General features: G+C 48.3%; 1 protein-coding gene across 1 annotated transcript in view; it reads right to left on the bottom strand.

Moving 5' to 3' along the window:
* The window catches only part of LOC142200938 (macrophage mannose receptor 1-like), a 58728-nt gene extending 55741 nt beyond the window's left edge, over positions 1-2987 (bottom strand). The window contains exons 1-2 of the mRNA XM_075271685.1: positions 2871-2987; positions 2027-2419 (exon numbers count right to left, since the gene is read on the bottom strand). Coding sequence (XP_075127786.1) covers positions 2027-2419; positions 2871-2928 — 451 coding nt within the window. The 5' untranslated portion in view covers positions 2929-2987. The remainder of the gene's footprint in view (positions 1-2026; positions 2420-2870) is intronic.
* Positions 2988-17610: the final 14623 nt, after the last annotated feature.

Raw genomic sequence — 17610 nt, forward strand, 5'->3', positions numbered from 1 at the left:
TGAGCTCTGTGATATATAGGGTTATATGATAGAGGAGAGAAGCTGAGCTCTGTGATATATAGGGTTATATGATAGAGGAGAGAAGCTGAGCTCTGTGATATATAGGGTTATATGATAGAGGAGAGAAGCTGAGCTCTGTGATATATAGGTTATATAATAGAGGGGAGAAGCTGAGCTCTGTGATATATAGGGTTATATGATAGAGGAGAGAAGCTGAGCTCTGTGATATATAGGTTATATAATAGAGGGGAGAAGCTGAGCTCTGTGATATATAGGGTTATATGATAGAGGAGAGAAGCTGAGCTCTGTGATATATAGGGTTATATGATAGAGGAGAGAAGCTGAGCTCTGTGTTATATAGGGTTATATGATAGAGGAGAGAAGCTGAGCTCTGTGATATATAGGGTTATGTGATAGAGGAGAGAAGCTGAGCTCTGTGATATATAGGGTTATGTGATAGAGGAGAGAAGCTGAGCTCGGTGATATACAGGGTTATATGATAGAGGAGAGAAGCTGAGCTCTGTGATATACAGGGTTATGTGATAGAGGAGAGAAGCTGAGCTCTGTGATATATAGGGTTATATGATAGAGGAGAGAAGCTGAGCTCGGTGATATATAGGGTTATATGATAGAGGAGAGAAGCTGAGCTCTGTGATATATAGGTTATATGATAGAGGAGAGAAGCTGAGCTCTGTGATATATAGGGTTATATGATAGAGGAGAGAAGCTGAGCTCTGTGATATATAAGGTTATATGATAGAGGAGAGAAGCTGAGCTCTGTGATATATAGGGTTATATGATAGAGGAGAGAAGCTGAGCTCCTGTGATATATAGGTTATATAATAGAGGGGAGAAGCTGAGCTCTGTGATATATAGGGTTATATGATAGAGGAGAGAAGCTGAGCTCTGTGATATATAGGGTTATATGATAGAGGAGAGAAGCTGAGCTCTGTGATATATAGGGTTATGTGATAGAGGAGAGAAGCTGAGCTCTGTGATATATAGGGTTATATGATAGAGGAGAGAAGCTGAGCTCTGTGATATATAGGGTTATATGATAGAGGAGAGAAGCTGAGCTCTGTGATATATAGGGTTATATGATAGAGGAGAGAAGCTGAGCTCTGTGATATATAGGGTTATATGATAGAGGAGAGAAGCTTAGCTCTGTGATATATAGGGTTATATGATAGAGTAGAGAAGCTGAGCTCTGTGATATATAGGTTATATAATAGAGGGGAGAAGCTGAGCTCTGTGATATATAGGGTTATATGATAGAGGAGAGAAGCTGAGCTCTGTGATATATAGGTTATATAATAGAGGGGAGAAGCTGAGCTCTGTGATATATAGGGTTATATGATAGAGGAGAGAAGCTGAGCTCTGTGATATATAGGGTTATATGATAGAGGAGAGAAGCTGAGCTCTGTGTTATATAGGGTTATATGATAGAGGAGAGAAGCTGAGCTCTGTGATATATAGGGTTATGTGATAGAGGAGAGAAGCTGAGCTCTGTGATATATAGGGTTATATGATAGAGGAGAGAAGCTGAGCTCGGTGATATACAGGGTTATATGATAGAGGAGAGAAGCTGAGCTCTGTGATATATAGGGTTATGTGATAGAGGAGAGAAGCTGAGCTCTGTGATATATAGGGTTATATGATAGAGGAGAGAAGCTGAGCTCGGTGATATATAGGGTTATATGATAGAGGAGAGAAGCTGAGCTCTGTGATATATAGGTTATATGATAGAGGAGAGAAGCTGAGCTCTGTGATATATAGGGTTATATGATAGAGGAGAGAAGCTGAGCTCTGTGATATATAGGGTTATATGATAGAGGAGAGAAGCTGAGCTCTGTGATATATAGGGTTATATGATAGAGGAGAGAAGCTGAGCTCCTGTGATATATAGGTTATATAATAGAGGGGAGAAGCTGAGCTCTGTGATATATATAGGGTTATATGATAATAAAGACACTAATACAAGGGCAGACTAGATTGACCACATGGTCTTTGTCCATCTTCTCCTTACCTTCATAAGAATTACTACATAAATCCTCCTTTGTAGAATAGATTCTCCATTGGCTCCCGTCTCCTGTGCTATTGGAGATGATGATTTTCTTTCTATCTCTGCAGGTCATGTATAGATCACCATTGGTGACTCCAAACAAAGTCTCATTTTTACATTGCCATTTCTGGAGGTGACTGTTTCGGTCACATGTATGCAGCCCCACTGCTGACCCTTCTGTTATAGACGCTACAGACAGACAGTGTGATGTCCCTACATTTATAAGCTGCTCCTCAGAAATCCATTGAAATTTCTGCAGAATAGAATTCTCATTACATTCAGCCATGACGAGGGCAGAATCCTTTGCTTGTAGACATCGCTTGTCGGGGACATTGTAGATTAATAATGTTTTGGCTCCTAAAAAATAACATGAATTTTATTAATACATTTTAATGCAAAAGTGTCAACTGTAGGCAGACAGAATTTTATTAGGTTATTACAGTGACACTCCTATATGCTCTTGCTGATCCTGTCAGCCATGTCCAGTCCTTATACCCTGGGCACCCTGGACCTTATTGTATATACCACAGCTGCTGCAGAACTTGGAGTGAGGAGAGATTCATGCCCATCATAGGTTCGTGTGAAACTCTCTCATCATTTGGAAAAAATTGGGTCTGTTGCAGATCAGGAGTGTGTAATGAGGTTCCGCAGCAGCTGGGGTGCCTAAGATTCTACAGCATCTTAGGTAGGTGACCTATACCCCCAACCAAGCCCATCATGGTCATATCAGACATATATATAGACTGCCTATATGTCCAGACATATCTATAACCCCCACTCTAGCACATGTAAGTACAGTGTAACTTACCCAGCAGACCAGGCGGCCACATAAGGTATAGAAGTGTGAGTAATATGGAGGCAGTCATTGTATATATCGCATTATTCTGTCCAGGTCCCACATGAATATCTCTGCACCAAGCAAGTCCTGTTACAGGTCCCAGTAGGAAGATTGTGACATCCCAAAACGTGACCTATGTATAATAACGGACTATATGGTCACATGGGACCTAACAGGACCTCCCAGTCCTAAGAGCCACATAATCTGCAGTAACTTCCCTTCACCATTATTACATAATATCATCAAAAAACCTCAACCAGCCGGGGCACACCTGTTACTCAGTTCATTATTTCAGATTTCTTTGGAATTATTTTGTAATTTGATTTAGGTCACTGATAAAAAAAAGTTAAAAATTGTTGGTATTTAGTAGAGATGGGCGAATTTTCCAAAACTATTTGATTCGATCCGAATTAATTCATGGCATATCACATTAACCCCTTCCAGACATCCGCCCTAACAGTACAGCGCTGCCAGTAAAGGATTTCCTGCAAACCACACGGAAGCATGGTGCGCACACAGAAACTGCCATATGTAACAACTGATACTGTCTTCTAACACCTCTGGTCGGAGCTGTCGACGCCTGAGAAGCCAGCGGTTTTATTATATATATTGGGGTCCCAACAGCGCCGCACTTCCCATGAGGCGACCTGAAGCGACCGCTTCAGGCGGCACTATGCCGGGCCCCCAGGGGGGCAGCATTTTTGCTGACCTAAGCCAGTCCAGGACAAGCTGTCCTGAACTGGCTTAGCGTCACCGTCTCGGCAGCCCAGCACGGGAAGCGAGCGGTGGATTGGGGAGGTCCTGTGGACGCAGCGCTGCTCCACCAGCCCCCCCTCACGCTCAGGCAGAGAGTAGGTCCTCTCCCTGCCTGCTCACGCCCCGCCCCCTTCACCCCCCCCCCCCCCATTCGCTCCGCCCCCTCCGCTCCGCCCCCTCGGGGGGGGGGGGACTTTCTGTCATCCAACTCAGGCGGCATAAAAGCTAGGTTCACCCCTGGGTCCCAATCGGTCCCCCGCAACTTTTTTTAGGGAGTGCTGTCATAATTAAAAATAAAAAATACTGATACCCACCTGTCCTGGGCTCTGCATCCACTCCAGAGCTCTTCTGGTCGGTGACTGAGGTCCTGCTCCCCAGACATTAGTCTTGGGGCCTGTGATTGGGCCTCAGTGGTCACATGGGGTGCGCTGATGACATAACACCAGCACGCTCCACATGACTGCAGGAGCCCCATCACAGGCTCCATCAGTGAGGTCTGGGGAGCAGGACCTCAGTCACCGGCCAGAAGAGCTTCGGAGTGGATGCGGAGCCCAGGACAGGTGAGTATCAGTATTTTTTTTAAATTTTGAATCACAATGGCACCCCCAAATTCTCCTACGGGGGAGTCCAAGGGGGACATGTAGCATGGAAGAAACCCTTGGATTCTGTGGTCATGTTTGGATGCTGCGGTTATATTTGTTGGAAATCCTAAAACATTCCATGTCCAACTAAATCATTCATCAAATTCTTAGAGAATAAAATTAGGTAGAGAGTTATGAATAAGTCAATGACGTAACTTTATATGAACCCCGATCTGTTTTTTTTGTCCTTATTTTGCTCCTCGGGGGAGGGGTTTATCCATTTATAGGTCATTTGGCTCTAATATGACCAAAAATAGCTTTTGTGCAATAACTATCTACACACCCCTACCCTACATAACCAGAACATGCTTAGTAGAGATGAGGTAACTGGTTTGTATAGTTTGAGGCTCATTATGAATTTTTTAGCTAATTTTGCAGTTTGATTCATACTGAACAACTAAAATGACAGGTGCCATGCGAAAAAGAAAGGGGAAGGGGCTCTTATGACCAGGAATCGCCAAACATTAGACCTAAAGTTACTAGTGACTCATAAGCAGTATAAAAACTCCAAGATGACAGAGAAGGTGTCCATTTTGTGGGGAGAGATTAGACAGATAGGAACTCAGATAGTCAGAATGAGACATGATGTTGGTAGTGGGATCGGCTGTACATGATTGATACACAATTAATGATTTATTAGGAGATTTGGAGCAAATCCACCGGATTCTATTTCCTCAGTTCTGCTGCTGGAGAGGACATGTTATATAGAAGGAGCCAGAAAGGAAATGAAACTGAACATTGCTGAGGCGTGACACGCCTCGTACCCCAGTGAGATGAATAAGAACTGCATTGTTGTGCTAAAAGTCAATTCTGATCATTCATGAGAATAAAAACCTGAATTATATATTCATAGATTAAAAATAAAGCAATTGTACATCACACAAAGACCACACTGTCTCCAATCTCCTCATATGTTATATAGAAACTCAACTGGGGTGAAGCCTCTCAATCTGTATGAATGTTCTAAAAAAAAAAAAAAATTTTAAGCAGCTCCACATTTTTTTGGACTTGTTCACACTACTGTAGGAGATGCTTTCTCTGGGAGAACATGTAGTGGAAATCATAATGGAACCTTAAAAGGGAGTCTCAATATTTGGTGTGACCTTTGCCCCTAGAGGAAGAGTCCTGGAAGTGATGATCCGGCCCCCGCAGAGCCCTGATCTCATCATCCTCCAGTCTGTCTGGGATGACAAGAAGAAAACAGACAGATTGGAGCAAGGCAACATCCACAGAAGATTAGTTCTCCAAGATGGCGGCAGGAACAACCTCCCTGCCAAAAACTGTCTGCAAGTACCGAGAAGAACTGATGGAAGGCAAAGGGCAAAGGTCACGCCGAATATTGTTAGGATTTACATTTCTCTTTTCTTTATTCACTTCACAAAAATGAACTATTAACCTTTCTATTTCCTCAAACTCCTTCAGTGCAGTAATTTTTTGCACGCCTGCCAAAAACTTTTGCACATCACTGGAACTTACATATTTTTTTACCTTTCCTCCCCACTTCTCTCTTACTCCTGATTTATAGGATTACAGTGGTGCCCGTCGCCCCTAGCCTCGCCCCATGTATACGTGTGAATTTGCACTTACTGTCGTGAACTTTTTGAATATATTTTTGTTTTTGGATTCGCTTTAGTTGCGCAGAAGGAGCTGAAAATAGGGAACTTTATATTCTGTTTAGGGAAGTCTGAAAAATGGGAAGCAACTGGGGAAAGGGGGGTAAGTAGCAGGAAACCAAGTACATCTGTCAGAAGCTAAAGGGCTGCGGAGATGGGGGGTTTCGTCATACTAATGTTGGGCCAAAGCCAAAGGAGTGCAATATTCCTGGACTGATCCACACACGATATTACTATCTGACTTTTTAGAAAAAAAAAAAGTTTTGCAAAATTTTCGATTTTCGTTAAGGAGTTAAAAAGTAAATAACCATATAAATGTGGTATTTCCTGAATCGTACATAGATTACAGGTTCTACTCAATACTAGTCGGCCATTAAATTTTACAAGTCCTTCTACAAGTTCCCCCCCCCAAAACATAAAAAGGTATAAAGAAAATCCAATATTCCCACTAAACATCCTAAAGGTGAACATTAGAGATGAGCGAACACTAAAATGTTCGAGGTTCGAAATTCGATTCGAACAGCCGCTCAATGTTCGTGTGTTCGAACGGGTTTCGAACCCCATTATAGTCTATGGGGAACAGATACTTGTTAAGGGGGAAACCCAAATCCGTGTCTGGAGGGTCACCAAGTCCACTATGACACCCCAGGAAATGATGCCAACACCTCTGGAATGACACTGGGACAGCAGGGGAAGCATGTCTGGGGGCATCTAACACACCAAAGACCCTCTATTACCCCAACATCACAGCCTAACAACTACACACTTTACACACTCAATACCACCTCTCTGACAGTAGGAAAACACCTTGAAACATGTGTATTTGGCACTTGCAGTGAGGAGAGCTTGTCACCAGCAGTGAATTTGGCCCTTGTAGTAAGTTGAGGTTGGCACCAACATTTGTTTTGAAAATCAGGGTGGATTGAGCCTCTAACCAGCAGAGTTTGGGCAAATTCATGGTGGAGGGAGCCTCTAAACACCCCAGTTTGGACCAATTCATGGTGGAGGGAGCCTCTAACCAGCCCAGTTTGGGCAAATTCATGGTGGAGGGAGCCTCTAACCAGCCCAGTTTGGGCAAATTCATGGTGGAGGGAGCCTCTAAAAAACCCAGTTTGGACCAATTCATGGTGGAGGGAGTCTCTAACCAGCCCAGTTTGGGCAAATTCATGGTGGAGGGAGCCTCTAACCAGCCCAGTTTGGACCAATTAATGGTGGAGGGAGCCTCTAACCAGCCCAGTTTGGACCAATTAATGGTGTAGGGAGCCTCTAACCAGCCCAGTTTGGACCAATTAATGGTGGAGGGAGCCTCTAACCAGCCCAGTTTGGACCAATTAATGGTGGAGGGAGCCTCTAAACAGCCAAGTTTGGACCAATTCATGGTGGAGGGAGCCTCTAAAAACCCCAGTTTGGACCAATTCATGGTGGAAGGAGCCTCTAACCAGCCCAGTTTGGGCAAATTCATGGTGGAGGGAGCCTCTAAACAGCCCAGTTTGGGCAAATTCATGGTGGAGGGAGCCTCTAACCAGCCCAGTTTGGACCAATTAATGGTGGAGGGAGCCTCTAACCAGCCCAGTTTGGACCAATTCATGGTGGAGGGAGCCTCTAAACAGCCAAGTTTGGACCAATTCATGGTGGAGGGAGCCTCTAAAAACCCCAGTTTGGACCAATTCATGGTGGAGGGAGCCTCTAACCAGCCCAGTTTGGGCAAATTCATGGTGGAGGGAGCCTCTAAACAGGCCAGTTTGGGCAAATTCATGGTGGAGGGAGCCTCTAACCAGCCCAGTTTGGACCAATTAATGGTGGAGGGAGCCTCTAAACAGCCAAGTTTTGGGAAATTCATGGTGGAGGGAGCCTCTAACCAGCCCAGTTTGGACCAATTCATGGTGGAGGGAGCCTCTAAACAGCCCAGTTTGGGCAAATTCATGGTGGAGGGAGCCTCTAAAAAACCCAGTTTGGACCAATTCATGGTGGAGGGAGCCTCTAACCAGCCCAGTTTGGACCAATTAATGGTGGAGGGAGCCTCTAAACAGCCAAGTTTGGACCAATTCATGGTGGAGGGAGCCTCTAAAAACCCCAGCTTGGACCAATTCATGGTGGAGGGAGCCTCTAACCAGCCCAGTTTGGGCAAATTCATGGTGGAGGGAGCCTCTAAACAGCCCAGTTTGGGCAAATTCATGGTGGAGGGAGCCTCTAACCAGCCCAGTTTGGACCAATTAATGGTGGAGGGAGCCTCTAACCAGCCCAGTTTGGACCAATTAATGGTGGAGGGAGCCTCTAACCAGCCCAGTTTGGACCAATTAATGGTGGAGGGAGCCTCTAAACAGCCAAGTTTTGGGAAATTCATGGTGGAGGGAGCCTCTAACCAGCCCAGTTTGGACCAATTCATGGTGGAGGGAGCCTCTAAACAGCCCAGTTTGGGCAAATTCATGGTGGAGGGAGCCTCTAAAAAACCCAGTTTGGACCAATTCATGGTGGAGGGAGCCTCTAACCAGCCCAGTTTGGACCAATTAATGGTGGAGGGAGCCTCTAAACAGCCAAGTTTTGGGAAATTCATGGTGGAGGGAGCCTCTAACCAGCCCAGTTTGGACCAATTCATGGTGGAGGGAGCCTCTAAACAGCCCAGTTTGGGCAAATTCATGGTGGAGGGAGCCTCTAAAAAACCCAGTTTGGACCAATTCATGGTGGAGGGAGCCTCTAACCAGCCCAGTTTGGACCAATTAATGGTGGAGGGAGCCTCTAAACAGCCAAGTTTTGGGAAATTCATGGTGGAGGGAGCCTCTAACCAGCCCAGTTTGGACCAATTCATGGTGGAGGGAGCCTCTAAACAGCCCAGTTTGGGCAAATTCATGGTGGAGGGAGCCTCTAAAAAACCCAGTTTGGACCAATTCATGGTGGAGGGAGCCTCTAACCAGCCCAGTTTGGACCAATTAATGGTGGAGGGAGCCTCTAAACAGCCAAGTTTTGGGAAATTCATGGTGGAGGGAGCCTCTAACCAGCCCAGTTTGGACCAATTCATGGTGGAGGGAGCCTCTAAACAGCCCAGTTTGGGCAAATTCATGGTGGAGGGAGCCTCTAAAAAACCCAGTTTGGACCAATTCATGGTGGAGGGAGCCTCTAACCAGCCCAGTTTGGACCAATTAATGGTGGAGGGAGCCTCTAAACAGCCAAGTTTGGACCAATTCATGGTGGAGGGAGCCTCTAAAAACCCCAGTTTGGACCAATTCATGGTGGAGGGAGCCTCTAACCAGCCCAGTTTGGGCAAATTCATGGTGGAGGGAGCCTCTAAACAGCCCAGTTTGGGCAAATTCATGGTGGAGGGAGCCTCTAACCAGCCCAGTTTGGACCAATTAATGGTGGAGGGAGCCTCTAACCAGCCCAGTTTGGACCAATTAATGGTGGAGGGAGCCTCTAACCAGCCCAGTTTGGACCAATTAATGGTGGAGGGAGCCTCTAAACAGCCAAGTTTTGGGAAATTCATGGTGGAGGGAGCCTCTAACCAGCCCAGTTTGGACCAATTCATGGTGGAGGGAGCCTCTAAACAGCCCAGTTTGGGCAAATTCATGGTGGAGGGAGCCTCTAAAAAACCCAGTTTGGACCAATTCATGGTGGAGGGAGCCTCTAACCAGCCCAGTTTGGACCAATTAATGGTGGAGGGAGCCTCTAAACAGCCAAGTTTGGACCAATTCATGGTGGAGGGAGCCTCTAAAAACCCCAGTTTGGACCAATTCATGGTGGAGGGAGCCTCTAACCAGCCCAGTTTGGGCAAATTCATGGTGGAGGGAGCCTCTAAACAACCCAGTTTGGGCAAATTCATGGTGGAGGGAGCCTCTAACCAGCCCAGTTTGGACCAATTAATGGTGGAGGGAGCCTCTAACCAGCCCAGTTTGGACCAATTCATGGTGGAGGGAGCCTCTAACCAGCCCAGTTTGGACCAATTAATGGTGGAGGGAGCCTCTAAACAGCCAAGTTTTGGGAAATTCATGGTGGAGGGAGCCTCTAACCAGCCCACTTTGGACCAATTCATGGTGGAGGGAGCCTCTAACCAGCCCAGTTTGGACCAATTCATGGTGGAGGGAGACTCTAAACAGCCCAGTTTGGGCAAATTCATGGTGGAGGGAGCCTCTAAAAAACCCAGTTTGGACCAATTCATGGTGGAGGGAGCCTCTAACCAGCCCAGTTTGGACCAATTAATGGTGGAGGGAGCCTCTAACCAGCCCAGTTTGGACCAATTCATGGTGGAGGGAGCCTCTAAACAGCCAAGTTTGGACCAATTCATGGTGGAGGGAGCCTCTAAAAACCCCAGTTTGGACCAATTCATGGTGGAGGGAGCCTCTAACCAGCCCAGTTTGGGCAAATTCATGGTGGAGGGAGCCTCTAAACAGGCCAGTTTGGGCAAATTCATGGTGGAGGGAGCCTCTAACCAGCCCAGTTTGGACCAATTAATGGTGGAGGGAGCCTCTAAACAGCCCAGTTTGGGCAAATTCATGGTGGAGGGAGCCTCTAAACAGCCCAGCTTGGGCAAATTCATGGTGGAGGGAGCCTCTAACCAGCCCAGTTTGGACCAATTAATGGTGGAGGGAGCCTCTAACCAGCCCAGTTTGGACCAATTAATGGTGGAGGGAGCCTCTAACCAGCCCAGTTTGGACCAATTAATGGTGGAGGGAGCCTCTAAACAGCCAAGTTTTGGGAAATTCATGGTGGAGGGAGCCTCTAACCAGCCCAGTTTGGACCAATTCATGGTGGAGGGAGCCTCTAAACAGCCCAGTTTGGGCAAATTCATGGTGGAGGGAGCCTCTAAAAAACCCAGTTTGGACCAATTCATGGTGGAGGGAGCCTCTAACCAGCCCAGTTTGGACCAATTAATGGTGGAGGGAGCCTCTAAACAGCCAAGTTTAGACCAATTCATGGTGGAGGGAGCCTCTAAAAACCCCAGTTTGGACCAATTCATGGTGGAGGGAGCCTCTAACCAGCCCAGTTTGGGAAAATTCATGGTGGAGGGAGCCTCTAAACAGCCCAGTTTGGGCAAATTCATGGTGGAGGGAGCCTCTAACCAGCCCAGTTTGGACCAATTAATGGTGGAGGGAGCCACTAACCAGCCCAGTTTGGACCAATTCATGGTGGAGGGAGCCTCTAACCAGCCCAGTTTGGACCAATTAATGGTGGAGGGAGCCTCTAAACAGCCAAGTTTGGACCAATTCATGGTGGAGGGAGCCTCTAAAAACCCCAGTTTGGACCAATTCATGGTGGAGGGAGCCTCTAACCAGCCCAGTTTGGGCAAATTCATGGTGGAGGGAGCCTCTAAACAGCCCAGTTTGGGCAAATTCATGGTGGAGGGAGCCTCTAACCAGCCCAGTTTGGACCAATTAATGGTGGAGGGAGCCTCTAAACAGCCAAGTTTTGGGAAATTCATGGTGGAGGGAGCCTCTAACCAGCCCAGTTTGGACCAATTCATGGTGGAGGGAGCCTCTAAACAGCCCAGTTTGGGCAAATTCATGGTGGAGGGAGCCTCTAAAAAACCCAGTTTGGACCAATTCATGGTGGAGGGAGCCTCTAACCAGCCCAGTTTGGACCAATTAATGGTGGAGGGAGCCTCTAAACAGCCAAGTTTGGACCAATTCATGGTGGAGGGAGCCTCTAAAAACCCCAGTTTGGACCAATTCATGGTGGAGGGAGCCTCTAACCAGCCCAGTTTGGGCAAATTCATGGTGGAGGGAGCCTCTAAACAGCCCAGTTTGGGCAAATTCATGGTGGAGGGAGCCTCTAACCAGCCCAGTTTGGACCAATTAATGGTGGAGGGAGCCTCTAACCAGCCCAGTTTGGACCAATTAATGGTGGAGGGAGCCTCTAACCAGCCCAGTTTGGACCAATTAATGGTGGAGGGAGCCTCTAAACAGCCAAGTTTTGGGAAATTCATGGTGGAGGGAGCCTCTAACCAGCCCAGTTTGGACCAATTCATGGTGGAGGGAGCCTCTAAACAGCCCAGTTTGGGCAAATTCATGGTGGAGGGAGCCTCTAAAAAACCCAGTTTGGACCAATTCATGGTGGAGGGAGCCTCTAACCAGCCCAGTTTGGACCAATTAATGGTGGAGGGAGCCTCTAAACAGCCAAGTTTTGGGAAATTCATGGTGGAGGGAGCCTCTAACCAGCCCAGTTTGGACCAATTCATGGTGGAGGGAGCCTCTAAACAGCCCAGTTTGGGCAAATTCATGGTGGAGGGAGCCTCTAAAAAACCCAGTTTGGACCAATTCATGGTGGAGGGAGCCTCTAACCAGCCCAGTTTGGACCAATTAATGGTGGAGGGAGCCTCTAAACAGCCAAGTTTTGGGAAATTCATGGTGGAGGGAGCCTCTAACCAGCCCAGTTTGGACCAATTCATGGTGGAGGGAGCCTCTAAACAGCCCAGTTTGGGCAAATTCATGGTGGAGGGAGCCTCTAAAAAACCCAGTTTGGACCAATTCATGGTGGAGGGAGCCTCTAACCAGCCCAGTTTGGACCAATTAATGGTGGAGGGAGCCTCTAAACAGCCAAGTTTTGGGAAATTCATGGTGGAGGGAGCCTCTAACCAGCCCAGTTTGGACCAATTCATGGTGGAGGGAGCCTCTAAACAGCCCAGTTTGGGCAAATTCATGGTGGAGGGAGCCTCTAAAAAACCCAGTTTGGACCAATTCATGGTGGAGGGAGCCTCTAACCAGCCCAGTTTGGACCAATTAATGGTGGAGGGAGCCTCTAAACAGCCAAGTTTGGACCAATTCATGGTGGAGGGAGCCTCTAAAAACCCCAGTTTGGACCAATTCATGGTGGAGGGAGCCTCTAACCAGCCCAGTTTGGGCAAATTCATGGTGGAGGGAGCCTCTAAACAGCCCAGTTTGGGCAAATTCATGGTGGAGGGAGCCTCTAACCAGCCCAGTTTGGACCAATTAATGGTGGAGGGAGCCTCTAACCAGCCCAGTTTGGACCAATTAATGGTGGAGGGAGCCTCTAACCAGCCCAGTTTGGACCAATTAATGGTGGAGGGAGCCTCTAAACAGCCAAGTTTTGGGAAATTCATGGTGGAGGGAGCCTCTAACCAGCCCAGTTTGGACCAATTCATGGTGGAGGGAGCCTCTAAACAGCCCAGTTTGGGCAAATTCATGGTGGAGGGAGCCTCTAAAAAACCCAGTTTGGACCAATTCATGGTGGAGGGAGCCTCTAACCAGCCCAGTTTGGACCAATTAATGGTGGAGGGAGCCTCTAAACAGCCAAGTTTGGACCAATTCATGGTGGAGGGAGCCTCTAAAAACCCCAGTTTGGACCAATTCATGGTGGAGGGAGCCTCTAACCAGCCCAGTTTGGGCAAATTCATGGTGGAGGGAGCCTCTAAACAGCCCAGTTTGGGCAAATTCATGGTGGAGGGAGCCTCTAACCAGCCCAGTTTGGACCAATTAATGGTGGAGGGAGCCTCTAACCAGCCCAGTTTGGACCAATTCATGGTGGAGGGAGCCTCTAACCAGCCCAGTTTGGACCAATTAATGGTGGAGGGAGCCTCTAAACAGCCAAGTTTTGGGAAATTCATGGTGGAGGGAGCCTCTAACCAGCCCAGTTTGGACCAATTCATGGTGGAGGGAGCCTCTAACCAGCCCAGTTTGGACCAATTCATGGTGGAGGGAGCCTCTAAACAGCCCAGTTTGGGCAAATTCATGGTGGAGGGAGCCTCTAAAAAACCCAGTTTGGACCAATTCATGGTGGAGGGAGCCTCTAACCAGCCCAGTTTGGACCAATTCATGGTGGAGGGAGCCTCTAAACAGCCAAGTTTTGGGAAATTCATGGTGGAGGGAGCCTCTAAACAGCCCAGTTTGGGCAAATTCATGGTGGAGGGAGCCTCTAAAAAACCCAGTTTGGACCAATTCATGGTGGAGGGAGCCTCTAACCAGCCCAGTTTGGACCAATTAATGGTGGAGGGAGCCTCTAAACAGCCAAGTTTGGACCAATTCATGGTGGAGGGAGCCTCTAAAAACCCCAGTTTGGACCAATTCATGGTGGAGGGAGCCTCTAAAAACCCCAGTTTGGACCAATTCATGGTGGAGGGAGCCTCTAACCAGCCCAGTTTGGGCAAATTCATGGTGGAGGGAGCCTCTAAACAGCCCAGCTTGGGCAAATTCATGGTGGAGGGAGCCTCTAACCAGCCCAGTTTGGACCAATTAATGGTGGAGGGAGCCTCTAACCAGCCCAGTTTGGACCAATTAATGGTGGAGGGAGCCTCTAACCAGCCCAGTTTGGACCAATTAATGGTGGAGGGAGCCTCTAAACAGCCAAGTTTTGGGAAATTCATGGTGGAGGGAGCCTCTAACCAGCCCAGTTTGGACCAATTCATGGTGGAGGGAGCCTCTAAACAGCCCAGTTTGGGCAAATTCATGGTGGAGGGAGCCTCTAAAAAACCCAGTTTGGACCAATTCATGGTGGAGGGAGCCTCTAACCAGCCCAGTTTGGACCAATTAATGGTGGAGGGAGCCTCTAAACAGCCAAGTTTGGACCAATTCATGGTGGAGGGAGCCTCTAAAAACCCCAGTTTGGACCAATTCATGGTGGAGGGAGCCTCTAACCAGCCCAGTTTGGGAAAATTCATGGTGGAGGGAGCCTCTAAACAGCCCAGTTTGGGCAAATTCATGGTGGAGGGAGCCTCTAACCAGCCCAGTTTGGACCAATTAATGGTGGAGGGAGCCTCTAACCAGCCCAGTTTGGACCAATTCATGGTGGAGGGAGCCTCTAACCAGCCCAGTTTGGACCAATTAATGGTGGAGGGAGCCTCTAAACAGCCAAGTTTTGGGAAATTCATGGTGGAGGGAGCCTCTAACCAGCCCAGTTTGGACCAATTCATGGTGGAGGGAGCCTCTAACCAGCCCAGTTTGGACCAATTCATGGTGGAGGGAGCCTCTAAACAGCCCAGTTTGGGCAAATTCATGGTGGAGGGAGCCTCTAAAAAACCCAGTTTGGACCAATTCATGGTGGAGGGAGCCTCTAACCAGCCCAGTTTGGACCAATTCATGGTGGAGGGAGCCTCTAAACAGCCAAGTTTTGGGAAATTCATGGTGGAGGGAGCCTCTAAACAGCCCAGTTTGGGCAAATTCATGGTGGAGGGAGCCTCTAAAAAACCCAGTTTGGACCAATTCATGGTGGAGGGAGCCTCTAACCAGCCCAGTTTGGACCAATTAATGGTGGAGGGAGCCTCTAAACAGCCAAGTTTGGACCAATTCATGGTGGAGGGAGCCTCTAAAAACCCCAGTTTGGACCAATTCATGGTGGAGGGAGCCTCTAACCAGCCCAGTTTGGGCAAATTCATGGTGGAGGGAGCCTCTAAACAGCCCAGCTTGGGCAAATTCATGGTGGAGGGAGCCTCTAACCAGCCCAGTTTGGACCAATTAATGGTGGAGGGAGCCTCTAACCAGCCCAGTTTGGACCAATTAATGGTGGAGGGAGCCTCTAACCAGCCCAGTTTGGACCAATTAATGGTGGAGGGAGCCTCTAAACAGCCAAGTTTTGGGAAATTCATGGTGGAGGGAGCCTCTAACCAGCCCAGTTTGGACCAATTCATGGTGAAGGGAGCCTCTAAACAGCCCAGTTTGGGCAAATTCATGGTGGAGGGAGCCTCTAAAAAACCCAGTTTGGACCAATTCATGGTGGAGGGAGCCTCTAACCAGCCCAGTTTGGACCAATTAATGGTGGAGGGAGCCTCTAAACAGCCAAGTTTGGACCAATTCATGGTGGAGGGAGCCTCTAAAAACCCCAGTTTGGACCAATTCATGGTGGAGGGAGCCTCTAACCAGCCCAGTTTGGGAAAATTCATGGTGGAGGGAGCCTCTAAACAGCCCAGTTTGGGCAAATTCATGGTGGAGGGAGCCTCTAACCAGCCCAGTTTGGACCAATTAATGGTGGAGGGAGCCTCTAACCAGCCCAGTTTGGACCAATTCATGGTGGAGGGAGCCTCTAACCAGCCCAGTTTGGACCAATTAATGGTGGAGGGAGCCTCTAAACAGCCAAGTTTGGACCAATTCATGGTGGAGGGAGCCTCTAAAAACCCCAGTTTGGACCAATTCATGGTGGAGGGAGCCTCTAAACAGCCAAGTTTTGGGAAATTCATGGTGGAGGGAGCCTCTAACCAGCCCAGTTTGGACCAATTAATGGTGGAGGGAGCCGCTAAACAGCCCAGTTTGGGCAAATTCATGGTGGAGGGAGCCTCTAAACAGCCCAGTTTGGACCAATTGATGGTGGAGGGAGCCTCTAAAAAACCCAGTTTGGACCGATTCATGGTGGAGGGAGCCTCTAAACAGCCCAGTTTGGGCAAATTCATGGTGGAGGGAGCCTCTAACCAGCAGAGTTGTGGGAAAGCAGGGTGGAGGGAGCCTCTAACCAGCAGAGTTGGTGGAAATCAGGGTGGAGGGAGCCTCTAACCAGCAGAGTTGGGGGAAATCATGTTGGAGGGAGCCTAGTATTAGCAGAATTGTGCAACGCTTATGGTGGATGAGTATGAGGATGCGGAGGAATTGGAGAGGTTGAGTACAGACATGGAGTTTCATGTTGGGGTGCTTTACACAGGTGGGCACAAAAATGAAGGCTCTATCCAGTGGTGGTTTATTTTTATTAAAGTGAGCCGGTCGGCACTCTCAGCTGACAGACGGGTGCGCTTGTCAGTGATGATGCCACCGGCTGCACTGAACACCCTCTCAGATAGGACGCTGGCGGCAGGACAGGACAGCACCTCCAAGGCATATAGGGCAAGTTCAAGCCACAGGTCCAACTTCGACACCCAATACGTGTAGGGCGCAGAGGGGTCGGAGAGGACAGGGCTGTGGTCGGAAAGGTATTCCCGCAACATGCGCCTATACTTCTCACGCCTGGTGACACTAGGACCCTCCGTGGCGGCACTTTGGCGAGGGGGTGCCATCAAGGTGTCCCAGACCTTAGACAGTGTGCCCCTCGTTTGTGTGGACCGGTGAGAACTTGGTTGCCTACTGGAGGAACTGCCCTCCCTGCCGCCAACGTCACATGCTGGAAACATCTCCATCATATTCTGCACCAATTGCCTGTGGCAAGCATTGATGCGATTGGCCCTCCCCTCTACCGGAATAAAAGACGAGATGTTGTTTTTATACCGGGGGTCAAGGATAGCAAAGATCCAGTACTGGTTGTCCTCCATGATTTTGACAATACGCTTGTCGGTTGTAAAGCACCCCAACATGAACTCAGCCATGTCTGCCACAGTGTTAGTTGGCATGACTCCTCTGGCCCCACCGGAAAGTTCAATCTCCATTTCCTCCTCATCCTCCATGTCTACCCATCCGCGCTGCAACAATGGGACGATTCGAAGTTGCCCGGAAGCCTCCTGTATCACCATCACATCATCGGACAACTCTTCTTCCTCCTCCTCCTCCTCCTCCTCCTCCATTAAACGCAGTGAAGCGGACAGATGTGTGGACCTACTCTCCAGCTGTGACGGATCGGATGCTATCCCTAACTCCTCTGTGTGATCTGAGTTATCCCTGATGTCAATCAGGGATTCTCTCAGAACACACAAGAGCGGGATTGTAAGGCTCACCATCGCATCCTCAGAGCTCACCCTCCTTGTGGACTCCTCAAAGACCCGTAGGATGTCACAAAGGTCTCTCATCCATGGCCACTCATGGATGTGAAACTGAGGCAGCTGACTTTGTGGCACCCTAGGGTTTT

This window comes from Leptodactylus fuscus, chromosome 4 (genome assembly GCF_031893055.1).
Source record: "Leptodactylus fuscus isolate aLepFus1 chromosome 4, aLepFus1.hap2, whole genome shotgun sequence".
In the NCBI taxonomy this organism is placed as follows: Eukaryota; Metazoa; Chordata; class Amphibia; order Anura; family Leptodactylidae; genus Leptodactylus; species Leptodactylus fuscus.